Below are 25,485 nucleotides of genomic sequence, written 5' to 3'. Positions count from 1 at the left end.
CTGTATCAACATGTTACAAAGGTAAGGTCTCCCTCAGGAGAACATGAGAAAGGTGTGGCTGGCTGGCTGTAATGGCTATAGGCAACACACACACTCTGGGGGTCTTAGTGGGAAGACCCCCCCAGTAGATGCCATTATAACAGACGCTATAATATGACAATGAGTTCACTTTACTTAAGTGGCCTCCACAGTCACCAGATCTCACTAGATGTGGTGAAACAACAGATTTCCATCATGGATGTATGTAAGTATGCAGCAACTGTGGGATGCCATCATGCCAACACACATGTTAACATGTACCCAACCGCCAGACACTTAAAGCTACAGTTTGACTCAGGCCTAAACTTTAACTGAGACATCCGGAAAGTCTTCCAGTCTTGCTTCAACGAAATCAGATCTGTCGCCACAATTAAACCAGTGCTTTCAAAATGTGATCTGTGAAAAAGTTGTCCGTGCATTTATTTCCAGGTTAGATTACTCTAGCTTTCTTTTGTTTTTTTGGTATAAATGAAATGTCACTCGTCTCCAACTGGTTCAAAATACAACAGCTCTGGTTCTTACTGGTTTAAGCAGATGGCGTCACATCACCCAGATCCTGGCTTCTCATCACTGGCTCCCCGTAGGTTTTAGAATTGATTGTAAGATTTTACTGATATTTTTAAAGCCTGATGTGGTTTGGCTCCAAGCTGCATAGCAAATATGTTGACCCCACATGAGCCAATTCAAAGCCTTAGATCCTCAGCCCTCCTGGCTGTTCTGAGACTTAAATCTAAAGTAGATGATGTTTTTGCCATCAGGACTTTGGAATGACCTACCTTTGAAATCAGTGTGACTTCTCAGAATTGCTTCTAAAAATCACATATTTATGTGTTTTATATGATGCATTCTCTCTTTCGTTGCTCTTTCTGACATTTATTGTTCTATCATATCTTATTGTTTTGTAATTGCTAGTGTATCATTTTAAAAATGTGCTGTATACTTTTATGGAGAGTTGTACTGTTTTAATTTCCCATTCACACTATTGTTTTATTTTTGGCCATACTGTGTGATGTCTGTCAAGAAACTTTGTCAACTCTCTTTTTTAATTTATGCCAATAAAGTTATTATCTCTCAGAGGCAAATTCTGAACCAAAAAACTAGAAAACTTATAGTTTTTTTAAATCAAAATTGCAACTACTACTAAAAAATATTGTATTGAACTTGTATAGACCACAAACCCTAAAAGCTCTGCCTCTCCAGCTTTTTATTAGGACTACTCCTGTTTTTAAAAAGTCATGGTGTACATTACCACACATGCTTCATAAAAGAATCACTATCAGGGCTTCTAAGCTTTCTGAGGCTGAGGATCAGGGTTTTATCACAGTGAGTAGACCAAACCACACAGCAGCATGTCACACCAAACCACTCTGGGGATGGTGTTTGTGCTGATATGTGATGGCAGTAGGAACTTATGATGCCACTGCTGTACCTCACTGATTGAACCTCAGAATATATAGTTTCACTGTGTGCAGTTTAACCCTTACACTGAAAATTATTTTCTATGTTAGCCATCTGATGAGAGATAATTATATGTAAACCAGCCAAACTAGCTAACTCTCCAGATTCAAATCAATAAAATTTTATTTATATAGCGCCAAATCACAACAACAGTTGCTTCAAGGCGCTTACTAGTTTGTTTATTTTATCCTTTGTGTCCGACCTGGAGCCTATATCCTTTCTGGTTTACTACTGACTGACCTCATAAGCAAAGAGGCGCCTTCCTTAAGATTGCGTACAGGTTCACGCTACCGTAAATCAGCCAAATAACAAAATACAAAAGTATTTTAAAGGTTGAAGGTTTATACCAACTTCTCTATGTTTTTGTTTGAGCTAGCTTACTTCCAAACTTCCAATTCACCTCAACCTACTAAATTATCTCCTTCACGGATGACTGGCCTCTATGTTTGACTATAATATCTGGAAACTTTATTGGACTTGTTATAGGTTTTGGCCCTTGAAACTCTTAGTGCTAACTCTGTCCTTGTTTACTTTTGGGAAATAAAAGAAGATATGGACCTAGAAAAGGTTAATACCGTCACACTTAACAATCAAATAGTCACTGTGGATGCATTATCTTGGCCTTCAGTGATGCTGTAAGGAATCTTGGAGTCATCATATCCTTTAACTCGCACACAAAAGACATCTGGAGGACCACGTTCTTTCAGTTACTTAATTTGTCAAAATTAGGAACACCCTGTCTCAGAATGAAAGTGAAAAATGGCCTTTATCCTTAATATCAGGAAGTCCTAACAGCTCTCTGAAAAAGCCTCCAGGTGATCCGAAAATGCTGCTGTGAGAGTACTAAGAGACATCATATTTCTCTCATATTGGCTTCTCTTCATTGCCTTGCTGTAAAATCCAGAATTGAATTTCAAACAATTGTCCTTATACGAGATGAGATTTCTCACTCGCCTAAATGAGTCGAAGTAGCTGCGCAAACAGACCAGTTTGTTTTAGCCGAACCAAAGTGAAAACATCCCTAAATTGAATCTTGAATTCATGACTTTAATTTGATGATAATTTCAGTCCTCTCCCAGCAGTTGAGAGAGCTTTTGACTGCATTTGCATTCATTATGTATCTGCGCTCTTGCTGCACTTCTCGCCACATGTGTCGCTCTGAATATAAACAGCCACATCCTGATAGCACGTCTGAATGCTTCAGGTGTGCTCACAGCTGGAAAGCCATCCATCCATTTGTGGTCAGATCACCAAAGATGCTTTTTATTGTAAGGTGTGAACAAGATGTGTGTGTGTGTGTGTGTGTGTGTGTGTGTGTCCTGGAAATGCAGCTCCCCTGGCCATTACCATGGTAACCAATAGCAGGAGCTGATAATACACACTGAATTTCTCTCCCTCTGACACACACTTTATCTTGTCAAGTTTCGCACATCACTGGGAACCTAAAATCTGAGGAGAATCTGTACTTCTCACATTAGAGTAAGAACAAGAATTCTTACAGCATCTGATACAATGGACTGAATGAGCATCAGTGTCTTCTCCTGAATGAGACAAAGCACAGCAAATTGGAAAAGATAAAAACCAAACAACGATTTCTGATCTCGAGACATAACATAATATTGTTTCAACATATGCATCCAGCGTTTTCTCATTATACTCAAGGCATCACTTGGCATCGGTGCCCTGACGAAGTGGTTGCAGCAATATCTGTAGCCAAGAGATAAAGGCCTCGTTTTACAGCCCCACAGTGCCCACTTTAGGTGGTGGAAGAATACACTGTATGTATGTCAGGCATGTGTTTTTCTCTTTGCTGATTTGTTTTATGTAAAAACTTAGTTTGATTTAGTTCCTGAACTCTACCTGGTTTGGTTTAGGTACTAAAAACTACTTAGTTTAGCTTATGCTACTGTTGTTTTGACTATTTACAGAGAAATTTGCTTACAGAGAGCCTATGGAGAGGCATTTTTATTCATCATAAATGAGCTCCTGTGCAGTCCTCCAAAATGCGAACTGCACACCGGATGCAAATCTAATTCTAAATGGGTGACTAGTAGACCAGAACAAGGAAAGAAGAGACAAAGGAGTTCACCAGGAACAGGAGAAGAGGAGAAAAAGACACCAAAGACCAAAAAGCTCAGACAGTGGGTACAGTGGACACTTTTTATTGTTTTTAACGGTTGTTTTAATTTCAGCTCTTTGCATGTTAGAACATCTCTCTGCAGCTGTCTCATGGATCAACAACAGCACAAGAGTGCCCAAGGGTGGACACTCTTGTTCTATCCCATAAATCACCACAGAGATACTTTTAAAGATAGCATGACCATTAAAAGATTTAAAAATATCAATATCAAATATAAGGCTGTAACAAGATGTAATATTGAGAAAAAGAGGCTCAAAAACAACCGCAAAGACCACAGAATGACAAACGGACAATAAAGACTCAAAGAGACTGTAAATGCAAATGCCAATTCAAACATGTTTTCCAACAAAGATACAAGACAATTAGTGTTTCTGGCCTCAGGGCCTTCATGGACTAAATGGGGGTTAGCGTGGCCAAGGCCAGCCTGTTCGGGGCCTTTCGGAGGTTTCCACACAGCTGGACCTTTGGAAACATCTGTTAACTACAATTTTCACCATTTTCCACACAAATAAATTCTAATAGTGTAATCACTCCTCTGAGAAATGTAAATGAGCTTAATGGACAACAAAACAACCCTTTTTAACAATTAGGTTAACTAAAAAAGTTGAAGCTGGCTGCAACAGCCAGTCCCCACAGACTCCTACATTCAAATGTCTAACTTTACAGAAGAAATAAACAGGTTTCTAAAATTGCTAATGTGTAAAAGTTTCACCACTAGATGTCAGTGGATCAGCGGATTTTTGCTTTATTACCCCTCCCAGTTCAAGTGCATAACAATAGCTAAGATGGCTGCTGTATGACAAAAATGTTTCAATCTCCAAAATAGCTTAAGCCAACCTGTGTGTTTCTACTACTGTTTGTACTGGAACCTGCAGATTTTCCCTATTTGTGGAAGGCTGTCAGTCCACTGCTTACCTCAGCTGTTAATGCTGGGTGAGAAGTCTCTACACTCTTTACTCTGGAGTCATCAGTCAGAACTGATACAAGTCATTGATACAAGTCACTTCTGACTGATGACAACTATACTGTGGTGAGTTGTTGAGGATATGCTGAATTTTTCTGTCTGAAAGCGCTGCTTTTTTGTTGCTGCTATTTTTGTTAGCTGTGGTTAGCTGCTAGTAGCTAGTCTTAGTGAAACTGTCTTTGAATTGAATCTAACATTGTCTCTACGATGTGAGAATGTAATCAATATCAGAGGAAAGGTATGATTTTTAAAAATCTGGCCAGCTTCAGTCACAAGCCAGCTTCCACAAACTGCAAACCGGATTAATTATCAGATGTCAGATGTCTTGTCTTGTTTGATGAGTGAAGAACGCCATTTATACCATTCATTCAAAACCACGATCTGGCATTTAAGAATGGAGTTTTTCCAAAGCTTTCCAGAAAAAAATCAGCCTCTATAATTTTTTAAATTACACTTTCTTTTCGCATTAATTTGTGATATAAATTTCTTTCACAACAGCTTTTAACCACCTAGTTGTGACAGCAACAAGATGTCAAAGAGAGTCAGTGCTTTAGAAGAAGATCTACTTCCTGTTCCTGTTTTAAGTGGGGTTTTTTCTTTCTCTTTTTTTAGTGGGATGGGCTGGAGGGGATCATGTGTTTAGGTGGTCGGTCTGAGACTACAGCCTACACATTGACAGCTGCGCTTACATAACACACACATACTCAAAGGACAGTAAAGTGATGCTGGAGGAAATAGAAACAGGAAATAAAAAGGCAGGACAAGAGAGGAAAGGAAAGGAAAGCAGAGGAGAGGAGAAGAGAAGGGGAAGGCGGTATGCAGACGTAAAGGAATTAAAAGATAGATAGAGAAGGACATGAGAAGAGTAAAGGAATCAAGAGGAAAGAAGGAAGAAAGCAGAATAAAAATTAAGGAAGGAACAGACAAGGTAAGGTACAGAAGAGGTGAGATGGAAAACAGAGACACGGGGATAAAGAAAAGAGGAAGGGGACAGATTGGCAAAGGAAACTAATGGGGGGGGGGGGAGAAAAAAGTATGAAGAAAGAAAAAAGAAAAAAGGACCAAGAGATAGAAAGGAGGAGATGAAAGACAGTTAGGGAAAGGAAAGAGATGGGAAGGAGGGATGAGGGAAGGAAACATATGATAAGAAGAGGTAAAAATGGTTAAGTGTGAATAAAAGGAATCGTGAGTTTTAAAGTTACAAATTACTGATTCACACACCTACACACACACACTTGCAAACATATTGCTGAAACATCATCCAAACAAACCTTTAACACACACACACACAAACACACACACAGAGCGCTGCAGAGAGAGACTCACCCAGAAGATTGCCGACTCGTTCTCCATGATGATAAACTGAAAAGAAAAGATGGAGAGAGAAACACAGAGGAGGAGAGGATGGGAGAGGATGGAAGATGAGGAGAAAAGAAGAGGAGGAAGAAGAAGAAGAAGAAGAAGAGGAGTATCTGGAGACAAAAAGAGAGAGGAGAAGAAGAGGGAGAGAGAGGGAGAGAAGCAGGATGAGTGGAAGGCTGGTCGGCTCAGCCCACACACTGCTAGCATGACACACTGTGGATGCAAGTGTGTGTGTGTGTGTGTGCACGTGTGAGTGTGCACGTTGTCTCCCACTCCAATGCGTGGGTTAGAAAACACACCTCTCTCTCGCTCTCTTTCTTTTTTCCTTGTCTTTTCTCCCTCGCTCGCTCGCTGTGAGCATGAGAGAGAGCAGAGAGAGAGAGGGGGTAAGCAGTGTGGGCGTGGAGGAGCGGCCCCATCACCATGGCAACGATGAAACCTGGTTGGGGGGGGAATTCAGCATCTGAGCATCATCACTCTCATCCAATGATGATGATGATGATGAGCCCCATTTAAAGATGGATGTGGGAAAAACAATAAATAAATCACACACTTTTAACTTGAATTTCAAGACACTCGACCAATCAGAGTGCACGTGGCCCACAATCACATGACTCTTTCCCCTTCTTCACATGTAAACCTCTCACCCGTCACTCAGCCATACTATATGCATGCACCACTCGCAGAGCGCCACCCTGAGGAGTTTAACACGTCACCACAGACCTCCTCTGAAAGCTAAATCTGGGCGTAAACGATTGACCCGGACAAAAATGTTTTGAAGTGTTCCATGTTTGGGTGAAAAACCCGAATAAATCTCTTTATATGCACTTTCCAATCATTTAACATGGAGACATGTTGGTTTCAGTGTTATAGACAGACGTGCTACCTAAAGTTAAGGGCAGGGAGCGGCAGAAGACATCAGCTGTGATAAACAAACAATAAACAGTTGTTTTGACCAGTGTTAAGGTTCAAATATTGAGGAAGGAGAGTACAAACAGGTGGATCCAAGGCACACCTACAACGGTGTGTTCACAGTAACTGGCAGAAGAAAATCTGAAGTATTTCAAAATCAGAAAACATGAACAGATAAGTTTAAATACTGTTTGTACATTTAAGAGCCAAAAGAAATAATTATGCTCTTGTTTTAGACTTGTATTCTTTGTAATGGCCACCAGGGGGCCACACTTGTGGCTGCAAAAGGTCTTGTGGTCCTATAGAAATGTGCGGTAAAACCTCTCTAAATACCTTCCTGATGAGTTTGTGAGCCCATTCAAAGAAAGGAAAGGACTAATACCAAACAATCAAGATGGTGACGTTGAAAACACTCAAGGCTTCAGAAGAGGACTTCACAAATCAACAGGTGACATCATGTTCATATTGTCCATGTTTTACACTGACTGTGGTGCTTCTTCTTGTTTCTTGGGCCACTAACTTCAGGGGCTGCCTCAGTGTATCATCCCATCCTGAGCATCTGCCGCACTGTCACACCAACCTTCTCCATCCTGACCTTCCCCTTTCCCCCCTGTTGTCCGTGGTTATACTGCAGAACTGTGTGCAGAACTTGTTCTTTATCTTCCAATCACACAGAGAAAAAGTTGCTATTGGTGCGTCACAGTGCCCTTCTAATGCAAAGGGAAGTGATTATACAGAAATTCACGCCAACTTCTGGTTAAATAAAGTTGTATTGTCCGTTAATCTGTGCTAGTCCTTGATGCTCTTTGTGGGTCATTCTTCAGTACCACAAAACGAACTCCAGTTTCCCACTAAAACGTCTTTAATATCGCTTTGAGAAAAGTTTGCAGGCTTGAAGAAAACCTCTTAAACTGCAGGGCCGCAGGCCACTGAGCCTGTTAAAGAACCACAGCGCTCTCTGGTGGACTGCAGCATGTTTGGCTCCAAGGTAAAACTGCACAGAGCAGAAAACAAAACCTTCATTTCCTGTTGTCTAACTAAAGGAAATACACGCAGGTTAAAGGTTGATATGTGATCTGAGTTATAAGGCCTGTGGCAGATTAAAAACCTCCTGAAATTCCTGATTCTTCTTCCTCCTCACCTTTCAGGAGATTTTCCAGCCAAGCTGGATTTAAAGGAAGAAAGAGGAAAAAAATAGTTTCCCACAGAGCTGAATATCTGTGTTTTGGGGATTTACATTTAAATAAGAGGCAGATCGGCTCGCTACCATGGCAACAGCACATGGACGGGAGATTAAGCACCTTGTTAACATGTGCTATACGAGGTGTTTCCAGGTGTACTGCAATTGAGGGTAAAGCTTTAAAGTGAGCACTTAAAAGGTTTTTTCAACTCAGTTTTGATTAAAATAAAATAAAAATGAGCAGCAGCCATAAAACAGTGTCATCTACTGAGGAAGAAACCTACACCATGTATCACAGTGAAATCCACCTTATACTGTTTGGCCATGGTTTCATCATTGGCATCAATGTGAATACTTGGAACTGTTCTTTTTCGATGGTCGAATGACTGTGCAGCATGCATCAATAATGACTATAAAAAACAAGACCTGAGTGCACAAGTTTGAATTTATTTTGAATGATCTCTCATCCACATAGGTTCAAATATATACATACACTCAAAAATTTGTTTATAAGTGATATTGAGGGTTTTGCAATGTCTTTTAACTTGATGGGTCCAAGGACTATTAACTTCTGATCAGTGATCAGGATTAACTGCAAATGGTAGGTTCTCTTTACAGCATAAAAAGGACTTGTTTGACAGCACTCGGTGGACTGATCAATACTCAGATCAATTAAAAAGTTCAAGGAACTCATCATCTAAAAACAAGAATTCTAGATTTACTTAAGTTGGAAGATCTCTTGGAGCCATTTCTGAACAGCAGCAGATTCTAAGATCATCCGTTCAAACAGCTGAATGCAAGTACAAATTATTAAAATGTATAACTTTACCACGGTCTAGAAGAAGACCCAAACTCTCACCCTCAGATAAGAGGAAACTGGTTAGGATGTTCAGGAACGACCCAGGAAACACCAAGGATCAAGCCTGTTATAAACTGGAAAGTGCTGGAACACCAGCAGCACGGTCCATAATGAAGCCAGTTTTACACCACCATGGACTGAGATGGTGCGTACCAAGAAAGAAGTCTCTGCTCTACAATCAACACCGTTGAGACTCACTGAAACTTGCACAGTATAGAACACTGTACCAACTGTGGTGGTAGCATCATGCTATGGGCTGGTACATTGCACAAAGTGTGTGGAATAATGGAGGACTAAATTAAATTAAATTAAAATTAAGAACTAGATGCTTGAAACTTGGACACAGTCGGGTGTTCTAGCAGGACAAATACATATCAAAACTGGTTCTGAATTGGATAAAGCTGGCTAACATTAAGCTTCTAGAATGGGCTTCCCAAAACCTTGTTGAAAATATGCTGAATTCAACTTAATTTTATTTATCTAGCATCAAATCACAACTGCCTCACGGTGCATTTTTATTATAAAGTAAAGACCTTACAATAACAAAGACTATAGTCAACTATACTTAAAAGCCAGGAGAATGCGAGGAAACTAGCCAATGTAAATTAACTACCAGTTCTGCCTGGGTGGTCAAATATATAGTCTGAATTATTCCAGAAGTTTGTTGATGTTACCCGAAGTGTCTAGTCAAGGGACATTTAACTAAATATTAATGAGAGCATTTGTATATACAGGGAGTGCAGAATTATTAGGCAAGTTGTATTTTTGAGGAATAATTTTTATTATTGAACAACAACCATGTTCTCAATGAACCCAAAAAACTCATTAATATTAAAGCTGAATGTTTTTGGAAGTAGTTTTTAGTTTGTATATAGTTTTAGCTATTTTAGGGGGATATCTGTGTGTGCAGGTGACTATTACTGTGCATAATTATTAGGCAACTTAACAAAAAACTAATATATACCCATTTCAATCATTTATTTTTATCAGTGAAACCAATATAACATCTCCACATTCACAAATATACATTTCTGACATTCAAAAACAAAACAAAAACAAATCAGCGACCAATATAGCCACCTTTCTTTGCAAGGACACTCAAAAGCCTGCCATCCATGGATTCTGTCAGTGTTTTGATCTGTTCACCATCAACATTGCGTGCAGCAGCAACCACAGCCTCCCAGACACTGTTCAGAGAGGTGTACTGTTTGCCCTCCTTGTAAATCTCACATTTGATGATGGACCACAGGTTCTCAATGGGGTTCAGATCAGGTGAACAAGGTGGCCATGTCATTAGTTTTTCTTCTTTTATACCCTTTCTTGCCAGCCACGCTGTGGAGTACTTGGACGCGTGTGATGGAGCATTGTCCTGCATGAAAATCATGTTTTTCTTGAAGGATGCAGACTTCTTCCTGTACCACTGCTTGAAGAAGGTGTCTTCCAGAAACTGGCAGTAGGACTGGGAGTTGAGCTTGACTCCATCCTCAACCCGAAAAGGCCCCACAAGCTCATCTTTGATGATACCAGCCCAAACCAGTACTCCACCTCCACCTTGCTGGCGTCTGAGTCGGACTGGAGCTCTCTGCCCTTTATCAATCCAGCCACGGGCCCATCCATCTGGCCCATCGAGACTCACTCTCATTTCATCAGTCCATAAAACCTTAGAAAAACCAGTCTTGAGATATTTCTTGGCCCAGTCTTGACGTTTCAGCTTGTGTGTCTTGTTCAGTGGTGGTCGTCTTTCAGCCTTTCTTACCTTGGCCATGTCTCTGAGTATTGCACACCTTGTGCTTTTGGGCACTCCAGTGATGTTGCAGCTCTGAAATATGGCCAAACTGGTGGCAAGTGGCATCTTGGCAGCTGCACGCTTGACTTTTCTCAGTTCATGGGCAGTTATTTTGCACCTTGGTTTTTCCACACGCTTCTTGTGACCCTGTTGACTATGTTGAATGAAACGCTTGATTGTTCGATGATCACGCTTCAGAAGCTTTGCAATTTTGAGACTGCTGCATCCCTCTGCAAGATATCTCACTATTTTTGACTTTTCTGAGCCTGTCAAGTCCTTCTTTTGACCCATTTTGCCAAAGGAAAGGAAGTTGCCTAATAATTATGCACACCTGATATAGGGTGTTGATGTCATTAGACCACACCCCTTCTCATTACAGAGATGCACATCACCTAATATGCTTAATTGGTAGTAGGCTTTCGAGCCTATACAGCTTGGAGTAAGACAACATGCATGAAGAGGATGATGTGGACAAAATACTCATTTGCCTAATAATTCTGCACTCCCTGTATTTGAGCCTTTGTGGATTGAAGAAAATCTTGTTTTTAAAGTCATTAAAGATGTATGCTCTACAATCATTCCCCCATAGAAAAAGTTCAAAGAAATCATTAAAAAAATCCAAATTCTCCTGACATTCACACCCATGACTGGATGTAAATTTCTGACCACTCTTGTATATTTTTCTCCAACACAAAAGCCAAATTTGATTATTATATACAGATTTTTTTTTAGCATTTACTTTCCATAATAATCTCAATATACAGAACTATGAGTAACTAAAGCTTTAAGCTAAATGTAAAATGGTAAACAGACTGGTTTGTATATAGCGTTTTTTTGTTGTTGTTTTTTTTACTCTGAGCACTTTGTACAATTCACTAGTTCACACCCATTCATACATTAACCAGCTCTGTTTGAACAGGAGCCCATTTATTTAGAAAACAAAAACATAAATCATAGTTTAAAAAAGGATTTCATACAAAAACATTATGAATTTTAATGAATCATTTCACGGAAACTAACAGATCACAGTCTACCACAATCACACCACTGCAGCTGAAACTCAGGTGTGTGTTTGTTTTATATCTCTTTGTGTTCCTTCAGCAGCAGGTCCATGTAAGCTCCGGTCACCAGACTCTCCTTAGAAACTCCAAGCTTCTCCATCAGATCCTCAGCAACCTAAAATTAAATAAATATTTAAATAAAGGGAGACAAAAATGTGTCTTTTCCAAAGACAGTGTGAGACTGTGGGCTGCATCTGTTGGTAGATAAACCGTTTAAACCCCACCTGCTGTCCCTCTGCCACAGTCTGCTCTGGTCGCATCACCACCTGAACAAACACACAACAGATTATTCAGTGGGCAGGTTTTCACTTACAGAGCTCTGGATCCATTTCAGCACAGAACTCACCACCAACTCACTGAGGACTTCCTGTCCTCTCAGAGCCCTTCAGATTGAGATCTGACAGCTATTAAAAAAAATAAAAAATAAATCTAACACGATGTCAGAAATGCTGACGATCATGAACTCTGTCCCCCTGAAGCAAAGATGGGTTTAAAATATGTTCAGACACCGCTGGAAATGGTCTGATCCAGCCAGTGCTCCTCAGTTCTCCTGCCTAACCAAATCTCACCAGCTTAAACTTATCAAACGAACTGTTTGCATCAGTGTTCAGATTTTTGTATAAATTCAACTAAAGCTGGGCGATAGAACGATAAACGATATGTACTGCGAAATAACTTTTTCTCGATAGAAAAGTTAAACTATTGCGATAGACCTCATCTCGCTTGTCCTCTTAAAAAGAAAAAAAAAAAGAAAAAAGAAAAGAAGAACAGCCAATCCAAATTAACCCTTTAAGACCTACCATAGAACCAAGTCCGCCAGAGCTTATATCATATTTTTACATGCTGTGGAGCCATTTTTGGGAGCATTTCAAGTTGCTATACATCAATACAACCATTATAGCCCAGATTTTAATAATATGTATCCATTAAGTGCATAGTAATTACATAAATTGCAAAAAAGTGCAATAAACTACAAAAAAATTGAAAATCGTTTTTGCTTTTTTAACATATATTTGTAGTTAGAGAAATTTAAGAGGCTTATCCCTCAAAACTGTAAATACAAAAAAGTTGCACAAACTAGTTTCCTACCACAGGAAATTTATTTTGAGTGTCTTCATAGTTTTATTTTTGAAATACACCAATTTTTATACACTGCAGGAAAAACGAAAATAAATATTATACTGCAAATTTGCAAAAAAGCAGCATATGCATCAAAATAAACTATTTCCAGCAGTGCAATATGAGTCCTAAGCATCCCAGAAACGACACAGAAAGTCATAAAGTCAAACATAACTTTTAAAAAGACGAGTATAGGCCCTGAGGCCCTGATAGTAAAAAAGACTACATTTCCGCGAAAATGACGTCACTTCCGGTTTCGGGCAGGTAATGGCGGAAATGCAAAAGTTCGCGCTGACGTCTATTCCAACGTAGGAAGTGTTATGACCAGCTGATCGGATCGGTAAAGCGTGTTTCTGGAATATTATGTTTTTGTTCCTGCAAGCGCTTTTTATGCAGTTTTTGCAAAGCTTTATGTGGAAGGAAACCGTGACCGAGGACAAGTTGATGGCATAAGATGTAAGTACAACTCCTCCGGTTTCATATGCAAAAATAATTTTGGCGCTAGCTTACGTGGTTGCAGTGCTACTGGGATTTAAAAATAGTTACGCAAAACAGAGCGTGCCCGCTCCGATCGGCTGTAAAGGGTTAAGTAGCGCAGAGCCGAACCAATCACAGCCGCAGCGTCACGTCACGTGACTTGTTACGTACAGCACAAGTGCCAAGCCGCACGTGTGTTTGTTTGGGAAGCAGCCAGCCGCCGTGCCGCCCGGGTAATGGAGGAAATGAGTGTGCCGACTAGAGAAAAATCAACCGAGAGCGTGACTGAAGGTTACCGAAGAGAAAACCGATGATGGTTCCAATGCCGGAGAGATTGTCGAACGGAAGAGCCATAGAAGTTCCGTAGTGTGAAGGTATTTCGGCTATTTCAAGTCTGACAAAAAACAGAGTAGCGTGCACTGTAAATTGTGCCGAAAGCAAGTCTGGAAATACAATAAACCGGTGCATGCTCAATCTCTGACTGGAAGCGCTAATTCGTCATTCGGCTTTTGTCAGACTAAAGTAACTGTTAAAACTGTTTGAAAAGCTCAGCTATACAACAAGGAGAGATTGAGAATTTCCTTTTAGTTCTCAGTTTATTTGATATTGACAAAAGTTAGTCAGTTTTGTCTGTTCTTCTGTAAAACAAACTAAGATTTATTTTTAGAATTAATATTTTGTTTCTAAGTGGAATTGACAATTTAGTCTGTTTTGTTTGTTCTATTTTGAAACAAACGCTTTAGCGGCTGCCTTTTGTGTAGTTTGCAATATTTGCCTTTATTTATCTGAAAAATTCTCATGTTCCTTAAGTACATCTACCCTGTTGAACTTATTATGGGAAATAAATATTTAAATAAAAACAAGCTGCTGATTATTTCACATTTTACTTGTGAGCAACGGCACATTTAAATCTTACAAATATAGTTATTTGGCTTATATCGTGATAGATATCGTTATCGCCTGAAATGAAAAAATCTTATATCGCCCAGCTCTAAATTCAACCCAAGTCCATGAAAAAAGCGACAGAGTTCTAAGTTTTAGCAGAATTTAGTTTTTGACTTTAATACATATAAAGTGTGCACACTTTACACTACCATCAGGTCTTTATTTCTTTTCATCTTCATTATGTGAGAGGGTAGCTGACGTGTTGACATTAACCAACAGGAACCGCATTTAAAGTCACAGCGTGTCATCTTTAAGCACATTTTGTTGGTGAAATCGAAGCTTTTTAAGCTTTTTGCACAACATTTCACACAGTTTAAGTTTCTGATATTAGCAGATATTCAGCCGGTTTTCTGATTATTCACTGATCAATAGCTCGAGGTAAAGGTGACAGGTTTGCTGACCTCCAGCTCCATGTAGTGACCCAGTCCTTCTACCGTGTCCAGGTGAACTCTGGTCTGACCAATCAGAAACAGCCGCCGCTCCTTCTTTACTTCACCTTTGACCCCGAGGGCTTCTGAAAGGACAACCTGCACAAACATATTTACTGTTATTAAGATTACTGCCACTGAGATATACTTAAAGATCCAAATACACAAGATGCTGAATTTTCAGCTCAGTGTCAAAAATAAATTAAAGATCTGAAAATTAAACTTTTTTGTTTTTAAACATACTGATTATAAAGCTTCTCATATGTGGTACCTTCAAAGCCCACCAGGGGTTGCTACACACACTCTGGCCAGCTGATTTAAGGGGCTAAATTACCTCCCCAACATGTCTTGAAGAGGCCTGGTACTGAACTAATTGTTTGATTCAGGTGTGTTGACCCAGGGTGAAATCTAAAACCTGCAAGACATCTGCCTGGAGTTCCCACCACTGCTCTAAATAGCCTTCTTAACTACCTCAGTAGCTCTAGCTGTCTTTCAACAGCTTGTTATTGTCCCCGTCCCCAAACTCACTGTAAAACTCCAAACACAAACTTCATCCATGTTAGCTGCTCAAAGTACTCCTTTCATCTAAGCAACTCTTTTTTTAGTGGTTGTCATCTCTATCCTTAATCACTCTAGCCTGCTGCACATCCTTATCACCTTGATTTGTCTGCCTAGCCAATAATAAAAGTCCTTTACTTCTTCCTCAGTCTCAGTATGAGCCTTTGCCATCTCTTTCTTTGCTGTATGCCTAGCTTCATCTGTAGCCCCAACTTTAACCTCCCTCTACAGCTCTACACCCTCTCATTCTACACTTTGGCTGTACTATCAAAAACAATTATTACCGTAAATCCCGGACTACAGAGCGCACCTGATTAAAAGCCGCATGCTGTAATTTTAGAAAGAAAATCAATTTTGCACTTGTTCAGGCCGCACTGGATTTTAAGCCGTATGCGTTTCACTCGTAATATGAGATATTTACACAGAAATATTACACGTGAGGATTTTTAACGTTTAATTTCATCCGTAAGGTAACATAAACGTGATGGTAACATACAAAAATACATACTGCAAATGCTTTTTTTCCTCGAACAGCGCCTTAAGTATACGTACGTATCAGTAACACACAAATTACGTTGCTTATGGTTTTTTTACAGAACAGTGCACAAACAACATTATGTCTCTTAACAACCGGTAAAAATATATACCATATATATACACTACTTATCAATTTTATTGGTCTACTGCAGGGGTCGGCAACCCTAGGCACGCGTGAAGGGTTAACTGATGGCACGACCATAGCTGGACTGGCAATCCGGCATACTGGGCATTTGCTCGGTGGCCCGGTGACTTTTTTTCTTCTTTGTAACGGTATAAACAATGAAAGGTGGTGGATTGGCCAGATGCTGGTCGGTGTGTAAAAATAACTCAGTTGTTTGGTGGTGGCTATGGCGGAGCTTCCTCAGATGGTGGTGGAGGCCAGCAGGTGGATGAGAGAAAGGGGAGGAAGGAGGAGGAGAGACCCCAGGCAGCCGCCGGTCCGAGTGTAAATTAAAAAAACAAAACAAAATCCACATTCACAGAGAAATCTTGATTTAAGTTATTTCTCTGGTTTGGGGGCATGGCCTACGCTACCTAATTTCATTAACAGTTACATATGTTGGTGCTTTACCTGGAGGCTCTGTGGGTCACTGGTGGGGGTGATGGAGTAACGAGACAGTTTGGGTCCATCGGTGTCCGGACGCTCGTAGAAGATCAGCTGACCTGACCCGTTCTAAGGAGCAAAAAAAACCAAAAATGTAATTTTTTGTATTTTAAACTTCTCTAAACCTCATCGGTTGTTCTCTGTACCATGAAGTCTCGCAGCTTCAGCCGTCCTTGGCTGCAGCTGAAGAAAGTGTCATGCTGCCTGATGATCGTCCCCTCCGATTGGCTGAGCTCAGCCGCCTTCTGGGCAAACTGTGTCAGGTCGCTCACTTTGGCTTTGATCTCCACATTGGATGGCATGGCTCTACTGAGTACATACAAAACATGCAATGTGTTTGTACCTGATTAAATAACACCAAAATTAACTTTACCTGCACAGAAACTTGTTATGAGTTTTATACTCTAACCTGTAACCTTTTAAAGATGTCCCAACCATCACCAAAGATATTCATGCAAAATTAGACCATAAGTCTGAAAAAGTAACAATAATAACAACAACAACAACAACAACAATAATAATAATAATAAGTAATGTGTTTCTTCAATCATATTTCGGTTCTTTATTTTCGTTATTTATTTATTCCTGAGTTTGGCCCTCCATACTAACAGGCTTCCACAGACTCACAGCATCCTCAGTCCCTCATCTAACCGTTTATTTTGAAATTCTATGCCATGTTTGAACAACTCAAAAAGACATATCCAAACACGTAGCAGCGTTTTTAATCCTCAAATACTCTTCTAACAATACGGGATAAAGTATATTCACAGAGACTATTTTTATTATTTTCACAAAACTACGCCACTGCTTCAGAACCAAAACAAAGATGGCGTCTTGAAAGAGGCGTATTAAAATCCGTACATGTACTTCAGATGCGGGCATATTTTTCTTCGGATGATTAGATGAGCCTGTACGCATGAGGATAACTTCTCCATGGACCTCGTGACAGGTCTTCAGGAGTTTCTAAGGCTTGGCGGTAAAGACACCGATTAGCTATGGAAGCCGGTGTTAATGCAAAGGTAGCAGAAAGTGCAACAGTCAGCTGCAGGAAAAAATAGATTTGCACAAATAAAGCTTTTTAAGTCTCACCTGTTCACGAGTCTCTGCTGCTGTCTAACTGCGTCAACGAGGCTTAATTTTGCCGCGATACCATGCCTCCGGGGAGGAGAAGCAGAGGCGGAGGTAACGGACCAATCTAACCGCAAGTCAGCGCTGACTGACGGGAGGAGCCGCAGCGCGGTCGGCGTCTTTCTTCTTCTTGTGCGTTTTATTGGTGGCTGGCAAACAGGGAAATGGTGGATTATCGCCACCAACTGGTATGGGGTGCTGCTGTTAGCCTCTGTTAGCTCCTTCCTTTGAAGTGGATCTAACCCTGTTGGGCTGTGTAACTTTACACTTAACTTTTTATCAGAGGCAAAATATGAATTTTAGGGTATTTTAGGCATAATATTAGCTGATTATGCAAGTTAGTTATGCTACTTCCTATGTGTAACACATAAACACTTTCACAAATTTTAAAACGTATTTTCATTGTTATCAGTTGGAAAATGTATTTTTTGCATAAACATACTTTATTAAGTACTACTCTTTTAATTAAACTTGGCTTGATAGGAGTTTTGAAATACTCACTTCTGTGCATATAAATTCACAAAGTTCAGACTGTACGTCAGAACAAAAACAAACAAAAAAAGACTTTTAGAAAATTTAGAGTGTTTATTTTTTAAGCATTTTTAGATAATGTACATGTCATTTATTCATATCACATTTAAAAAGTCTAAAACAATTTCAAATAAAAAAAATTATATGTATATGAAAACTGTCAGCATAAAACAAAAGTCTAACTAACTACATACAGTGAGGATATAGTAACTGTTTTATATGATTCTAGCATAAGCTAGACAACACCATCCTAAATCTTATATGGGACAATGTTCTTTAGCATAAACATAGAATCTAAAACTAAAAAATTAAAATAAAACAATGTTGTGGATCTGATATGGTTTTCAGTGGCAGTAGTTTCAAACTATTTGTGTAAAAAGTTTTACATCCTTTAAATGTTACATAATTTGTGACAACATATCTGATAAATCTGTACATATTAATCAAACTAAATGACTTGATTTGACACACACACACACACACACACACACACACACACACACACACACACACACACACACACACACACACACACACACACACACAAGGTCTGTGTACAGTTATTAAATGCAGGTGATTTTCTTTATGTGGCTGCCAAACGTTTGTTTATGCTGCAAACCCCCTGACCAACTGTCACCGGTTAGTTGTAAGAATCTTGATTAATCCTAAAACAAAATTTTTCAGTGGTTAATTCAGATATTAGGTGGGTTTTTGAGGTGAAAAGAAAAGATAATTTAGCCCAGGGCTTCAGTTTGTTTGAGTTAGCAGTACATTTCATCAAGGCTTTTAATGGCTTCCTCTTTAGAGATTTTTTTCCAGTCATCAGGAATCTCTCCTCTGCCCTGGAATTTTAGATTATAGTGCTCTTCCAGTGTGTTTTGAAATCGGCACACAAACCATTTCCAGTACGATAGTCTCGACCCATCGGGAGTGATTCTCCATGTGGCATACTTTGAGCCAGCAGTTCTGTATTGTTTATAAGGAATGCTTTCCTCTGAATCATGATGAGGGTAAAACCTGCCTTCGCTCGAAACGTTTGTTGTGCAGAAAGTGATGCACAACTCCTCTGTGCCTTTGTAGTGCCATCCTTGGATCCCATTAGGTCGATGGAAAGGGACGCTGTGGTCATCGGGACTGTGATCTTCAATAGTGTTGATACAAACAGCGGAACAGAATGGACACTTTACCCAGCAACGCTTACACAGCTGATCTGTGAGGATTTCATCCGGCTTCAGTCTGGATTCCTTCAAGTTTTCCAGTGACATGGTGCTCATCTGCACAATGATGGCAGCAAATCCTTTCTCTATCTCTCCCTTCAGAAAGTTAAAATCATTTATGTCACTGAAGTTTTGAGAACAAATGGGATCCAGAGTAAGCTTATCATTTAGCGCACTGGAAAACTCCTTCAGCCACCTGTCTGCCTCTCCTCCCTGAGTTTGGACTTTATGTGTTGCAGTAAATAAAGCTTGACTAACAAGTGAGTTGATGTCAAGAACGTTTTTCTCAAGTAAATTCATGGCTTCATCCTTGTGATCTTTGAAGATGTATTTCTCTACTGCTGCTGCGATAAAAGCTTTTGTATGTTTCCTTGGGTTCTTGATGTAGGTGATGAAATCATCAAAGACTTCTTTCTCAGCGAGGGACTTCAGTATATGTTTTTCCAAGTCCAGAGTGTTGCCACTGAATGCTGGGAAATTGCACTTCATCTGGTCAGCCAGATCAATGGCAGTCCTGTTGTAGAGAGCCTCAACAGTGGAAGCTTTCAGCTTTTCACAGATCAGTTCTCCAAGGACAACAGCAGATGAGTTTCCTTTGCAAAAGCTTCTAAAAACTGTGGAAAACTGTGCTTCCTTGCTTTCTAAATATGTGAGTGGATCATTCCTCATTTTGAATTTTTTATGGGACTCGAGAAGCCAAGTCTCTGCTCTGTCGAACACATACAGCAAGAGATCAACTGTAAAATCCTTCTTCAAAGCAAATTTCCTTTCTGACACAAATTTCTCGACTTCATCTTTCACATGTTTGGCAAGTTCATGCAAGTAAGTTGGTGTGTAGCCTCTTGTTACTACAGGTTTACTTTTCAGTGCACCAAGGGACTCGTTTTCAGCTTTTTCAATGAGCGATCTGATTTGTTGTTGTTCTTTAAATGAGAAAGAACTGCTGAAAGCATATTTTTTGTAAAGATCTACCACAGTCCCCAGAAATTTTGGTCCACTTGTCTTCAGGTAGTCTGAATAATCACCAATCTCAGATATTTTCTTGTATCTCCCACGTCTTTTTGATTCATCTACAAAAGCCAGTTCAAAACCGAGTTCTTGAAGAATAGTACAATAATCTTCTTCCAAGTTGACGTCTACAACTGTTTTAGTATCTGCTGTTAATTCAGTAATCCAGCCGCTCCAAACAGAGTTGAACTGTTTGTTAAGCTCTTCTTCATCTCTGACTTTATCCTTCAGTTGCTGAGCGAGCTCTTTGCTCTTCTGTAGCAGCTTGTTCTCAAAGCCTGTCTTATCATCATCCAACTGTTTACATGCTTTCTTCTGGAGGATAACTCCATCAAGTTTTGTTTTTAATCTGCTCACCTGCTCATCATAAAACTCACTGATTTTGATTTCAAATCGTCCTCTCCACTGAGTCAACATTTCTTTATCCTTGTCACTCTCAAAGTATGTTTTTATCGCTTTCCTAATTTCTTTAAATGTTTTGCTTGTTTCCTCCAAAAGATACTTCTTCTCAACCTTGTCAAGATCACCATTTTCAATTCTGTTATGAAGCTGTTCTTCAGTGGTCAACATCTTGCTTCTAAGGGCCCAGGTCCAGTTCCCATACTGAACCTCAAGTTTTCTGTATACTGCGATTTCAAGTGTGTTTTTAAAACTGAAAACAAAGCTTTCATTCAGAAGGGCATTCCACAGGTCCTCAACTTTGGTCTTGAACTGAGAGAGTGTGATTCCAGCAGACTTTGAAGCTTTAGACAGGATGACGTCCTTTAGTTCTTGGATGCTCTCACTGTAACCTGGATTTGGAGGAGCCATGGGTGGACTGCCCTCCCATAGCTGGGCACAGTATTTCACATCTTTTTGCACATCAAATTCAATGACATCACTGAAGCACTCTGCATCGCAAACCTCCTCTTCAGCTGCTAGCTTGGTCATCTGGTCCAGTTTTTCCTGCAGGCGTCTCTTTCCATCCATGTTTTTCTCTGCTGCTGCCACATCTGTAACATTCTGGTGAACAAACACACAACTGGGAGAAAGATGAACTTTCTTCATCCTCATGAAAGCCTGAACAACAATCTGCAGAATGTCCTGCATCTCAGATGGATTCTCTCCAAAGATGTTGATCAATGTCAAGTTTCCCAGACCAACAACAAATGTTGCCAGTTCATTGTCATGGTGAGGAGTGGCATTACCTTCCAACTCAAGAGCACAGAGTCCTTCAGTGTCCACCACTAGAACATAGTCGGTCTGAAAGTCTTTCTGCATCTCCTCTGATACTTTGAGCAGTTGCATAAAGGCACCTTTGGTGCACCTGCCAGCACTTACTGCAAACTGCAAACCAAACATGGTGTTCAGCATTGTTGATTTTCCACTGCTTTGTAGGCCTAAAACTGACAACACAAAAACTCTCTGGTCACCCAGTTTCTTGATGACTTCCTCTAAAAGACTGGAGATCCACGTTAAAGGCACGTGACCTGCATCTCCATCCATCAGCTCCATTGGATATCCTGATATCATCAACTGTGCAGCCAGCTCAGGATATTTAGACCAGTCAGTGTTGTTTCTCTCCTGCTGTATTTCTCTATGGGCTTCATAGAGCTGTCCCATTTCCCTGAAGATGTGCTCCAAGCCAAAAGATGCAGACTGCAGTTTTTTGGAGATGCCTTCGAGCTCAGCCTGTTTTCTCAATAGCAAATCTGATTTGTCATGTTTGCTTTTCAAAACCAAGACCTCAGACCATGTTTTATTGTAACTTCTGAGAATCAAAGAAAGATAATTTGTGGAGAGCGCATCTATTAAGATCTGAGTCCATTTTAGGAAATATTCTTTGTCTATTGGTGGCAATGATGAGAGGCTTCCAATGAACAGCTCCATCAGTTTACTGCAGGAAGCAGCACATTGTTTCTGACGGATTCTCATCAGTTCTTGTTGCTTTTGACTTCTCTCCTTTTCAATTTCTCCTCTAAGATGAAACAGCTGTTTGTGTATTTTGCACCAGTCACACCAGAGCTGCCCTTGAACAGCAAGAAATTCATCTTTGATCTTCGAGACATCCATGTTGTCTTTTGTGAGCAGATTCATTATTTGCAAAGCAGCAGATTTCCCTCTTTGACAGGCTGGGTCACTTTCATCCACTCTGGTTCCAGAGAGCTCAGCCATGGTTTCAAGATGGAAAAATGGCTTCAAGTTGGAACCATCTGGAGAAGATAAAACTTCTCTAATTATCTTTTTCAGCTGTTCAGATACATCCGCTTGGTTTTTATCTTTGAGCCCGATAATGTATTTTCCATTTTTTGTCTTAACATCATAGCAGTCATCAACAGTGACACAAATGAGCGACTTCTTGGACTTAAAAAGAGTTGCTATGAAAGAACTACTTTCTTTGTTTTTCTGCAGAGTTTCAACAAGAAAAATATTGATGGAGGATTTTTCAATCAATATTTCACACTGTTCTTGAAGTGACAGCGCATCACCATGAAGATTACAAAAGGCAATGCAGTCATTGAAGGCATCATTGGGTTTTCCAGCAGGACAGTACCAGGCAATCTCTGCCACACCATCCATCAGATGGCGAGACTTGATGCTTCCTAAGCAGTTTCTGTGGAAGAAGGTGCTGTGACGATCGTTGAGCAAAGTGTTCATCAGCTGAGATTTAGACACTGACAAAGAACCCAGGCGGAAAAATGACACCAAGGGTGTCTGAGCTTTGTAGACTGGGATGTTCTTCATGGTGACAATTTGTGAGTCAGGTTCGATTTGAGTTACCTTCCAGCTTTTTGTTATTTGTCTGAATGTCCACAAAGGACACACAATCTCCTTTGATACTGGGTCAGGAACAAGCAAAGGTAAGGCATACTGACACTGAGCGAGCTTTGCAATTATGATCTGTTTAAGGAAGCTGTCTGAGCAGTGATATACTGCCATCTGAACATCCATTGGATGCAGAGGAGTCTGTTCTTTCTCATGTGTGTCTACGCTTGTTCTCAATAAAGCCTCTAAATCACCGTCATCCGTCTCAGTGATTTCAGACACCGTGGGATTTAAATAGGCCATCTCAAGACTGTCTGTTCTTACAAGAATACATCTGGCCCTGTAGTCTAACATCATCAGTCTGTAGAGAAACATCTGAGCTAGATCTTTCTCAGATGTGATGTGGTGCAGTTTTATAGGTGGGCGTATTTGAAAAAAATCTTCTACTGAAAGAGTTTGTCTTGAAGATGAAGTCTGCTGAGCAGTGTCTCAAATTGTCGATGGCATGACTTCTTCTGTGAGAATGAAATTAAAATATCTTGTCACATTAAAGAACAAACCAAATATTCATTTCGATCATTTGATAGAAATGTTTATTCTCCTACCTCCTCTTCATTTTCACTCGCGTCATTATCTGACGTTCCTGCGGGATATCAATGAAGCAGAACCAAGCAAGTTGGAATCAGCACATTTCTGTATACACACACACACACACACACACACACGTATATATATATATATATATATATATATATATATATTAGGGGTGCAACGATACACAAAATTCACGGTTCGGTTCGGTTCGATACTTTGGTGTCACGGTTCGATATTTTTTCGATACAAAAAAAATGTTCATGACTTCTTAATTTGTCATTTATTAAAATTATAAATATATATTTTAACTCAAAAGTACAGTTTTTAAATTTAACCCTAACCCTTGTACGTGTTTTTTATTTTGACAGCGAATGCGCACCTGCGGACCACTTATGTGCAGCCCTGGTTATTTAGCTCGTCATATTGCAGCCACAGAGATTCTTTTGTCCATGAAACCATAAAGCTGCACTTTCTTTTTGCCTTATAGTCTGATTTGTCATAACTTCTCCGTTTTGTGGTAAGCTTTTCTTTGGCTGTCACTTCTTCACCCTGACCTGTCTTATTTGGCTCAGCAGAACTGAAATGCTTTTACACACTCACTCACATAAGCTCAGCGATTCTCTGCGCGATCAACCTCTCACATGTTTAAGCTTGCTGCGGGAGATTTCACTTGTCATGTTTGCATAGTAAGCTAACGATTAATAAGACGATGTCAGAGGAATTGGTGCACAAATTATCATCACTCACAGATCAGTGCTGTCGCTCTCTATACACAGTTCGCACGATTGCAAAGTGAAAGCAAAAAAACAAGCGCAAATTCAAACGCGATTTCAATATGTCACATATTGACAGTGGCTCAACGATGCCAATGACATAATTACCCAGCTACATTTCCGAAAGAATGCAAAAGCATTGACATATATTTTTCTTCCTACAATAGCCCGACTGGAAAAATCGCTAGCTCCGGGACGTCGGGCTAGCGATATTGCAAGCCCTGTATCTGATTGAGGAATCACTCATCTTTGGAAAAGAGAGTTTATTACAGAGAAATGTCTCTTTCCAAAATAAAAGCTATACTATCCGCTTCTTCTGGGCTATATTCTCAGCAGCATAAGGAGAATCATGTGCTAACAGCTGTCTAAATGACTCGGCTAAAGTTAGTAGCATGCTTGTTGTTTTTGTCTTTGCACTAGGATGATGTCGGCGTAAATGTGCAGTCATATTCGTTGTGTTCCCACTAGTGCTTTCAGGTTAATCTCGTTGACGCCACAACACGGCAAATCTCCGTTAACGAGCTACCGCCGATCGCCCCGTGCATGGGGCTAGACGGCCAACACGTTAACAAGCTAACTGCGCTAACACACTAGTTCCCACCCATGTAATTGAGCATTGTGTGGCACATCCAACATACTGTTTTACTTTAGTCCATGACTCGCTTACCTTCAGGGTCATACGCCACATGAAAACCAAAATAATTCCAAACACCACATCTGAATGAGGGTGGGGGAGGTGCCCTGCGCTCTTCCTTCTGACGATGCTGTCTGTGTTGAGCGCTCAGTGGATCTGCGCTCGACAGTGCAGCCTAGGCGGAGTAGTCGAACGCAGATTCACTGAGCGCTCAACACAGACAGCATCGTCAGAAGGAAAGTTGATAAAATAAATTACAAATGTTGTATTGTTCGATACATATGCGTACCGAACCGAAAGCACTGTATCGAACGGTTCAATATCGATACGAATATCGTTGCACCCCTAATATATATATATATATATATATATATATATATATATATATATATATATAAAACAAAAACACCCAGCACGCCCCTG

General features: G+C 40.1%; 3 protein-coding genes across 7 annotated transcripts in view; all 3 read right to left on the bottom strand.

The window, feature by feature from the left end:
- The window catches only part of shank3b (SH3 and multiple ankyrin repeat domains 3b), an 88,215-nt gene extending 82,039 nt beyond the window's left edge, over nt 1-6,176 (bottom strand). For 3 of the 4 annotated variants that reach the window (XM_086270144.1, XM_086270145.1, XM_086270147.1), the window contains exon 1: nt 5,928-6,175. The gene's annotated coding sequence lies outside the window, so the exon portion shown is untranslated. Of the gene's footprint in view, nt 1-5,927 lie in introns of all 4 variants that reach the window. The other variant, XM_086270146.1, reaches the window with a different exon arrangement.
- A 5,417-nt stretch (nt 6,177-11,593) lies between these two features.
- On the bottom strand, nt 11,594-17,717 carry LOC147310030 (uncharacterized). Of its 2 annotated transcripts, none has more exons than XM_086269803.1 (6): nt 17,522-17,717; nt 16,579-16,738; nt 16,400-16,501; nt 14,704-14,829; nt 11,986-12,027; nt 11,594-11,876 (listed from the first exon to the last, which is right to left on the bottom strand). In XM_086269803.1, the coding sequence occupies exons 2-6, from the start codon at nt 16,732-16,734 to the stop codon at nt 11,778-11,780; spliced, it is 525 nt and encodes a 174-aa protein (XP_086125929.1). In that variant the 5' UTR covers nt 16,735-16,738; nt 17,522-17,717; the 3' UTR covers nt 11,594-11,777. The 2 variants fall into 2 exon arrangements, with proteins under 2 accessions (XP_086125929.1, XP_086125928.1); XM_086269802.1 differs by having other exon boundaries at nt 16,579-16,741; nt 17,522-17,716.
- A 901-nt stretch (nt 17,718-18,618) lies between these two features.
- Nucleotides 18,619-23,474, bottom strand: LOC147310029 (interferon-induced very large GTPase 1-like). Its single transcript, XM_086268949.1, has one exon. It carries the CDS (start codon nt 23,434-23,436, stop codon nt 18,853-18,855), a length of 4,584 nt encoding a protein of 1,527 aa, XP_086125075.1. The 5' UTR covers nt 23,437-23,474; the 3' UTR covers nt 18,619-18,852.
- Between the last annotated feature and the right edge of the window lie 2,011 nt (nt 23,475-25,485).

Source organism: Aulonocara sp. 'chitande type north' Nkhata Bay, linkage group LG17 (assembly GCF_057382095.1).
Source record: "Aulonocara sp. 'chitande type north' Nkhata Bay isolate Kocher_YH1m ecotype deep benthic linkage group LG17, A_spYH_male_GT1.1, whole genome shotgun sequence".
Lineage (NCBI taxonomy): Eukaryota > Metazoa > Chordata > Actinopteri > Cichliformes > Cichlidae > Aulonocara > Aulonocara sp. 'chitande type north' Nkhata Bay.
This window is presented reverse-complemented; position numbering and strand designations above follow the sequence as displayed.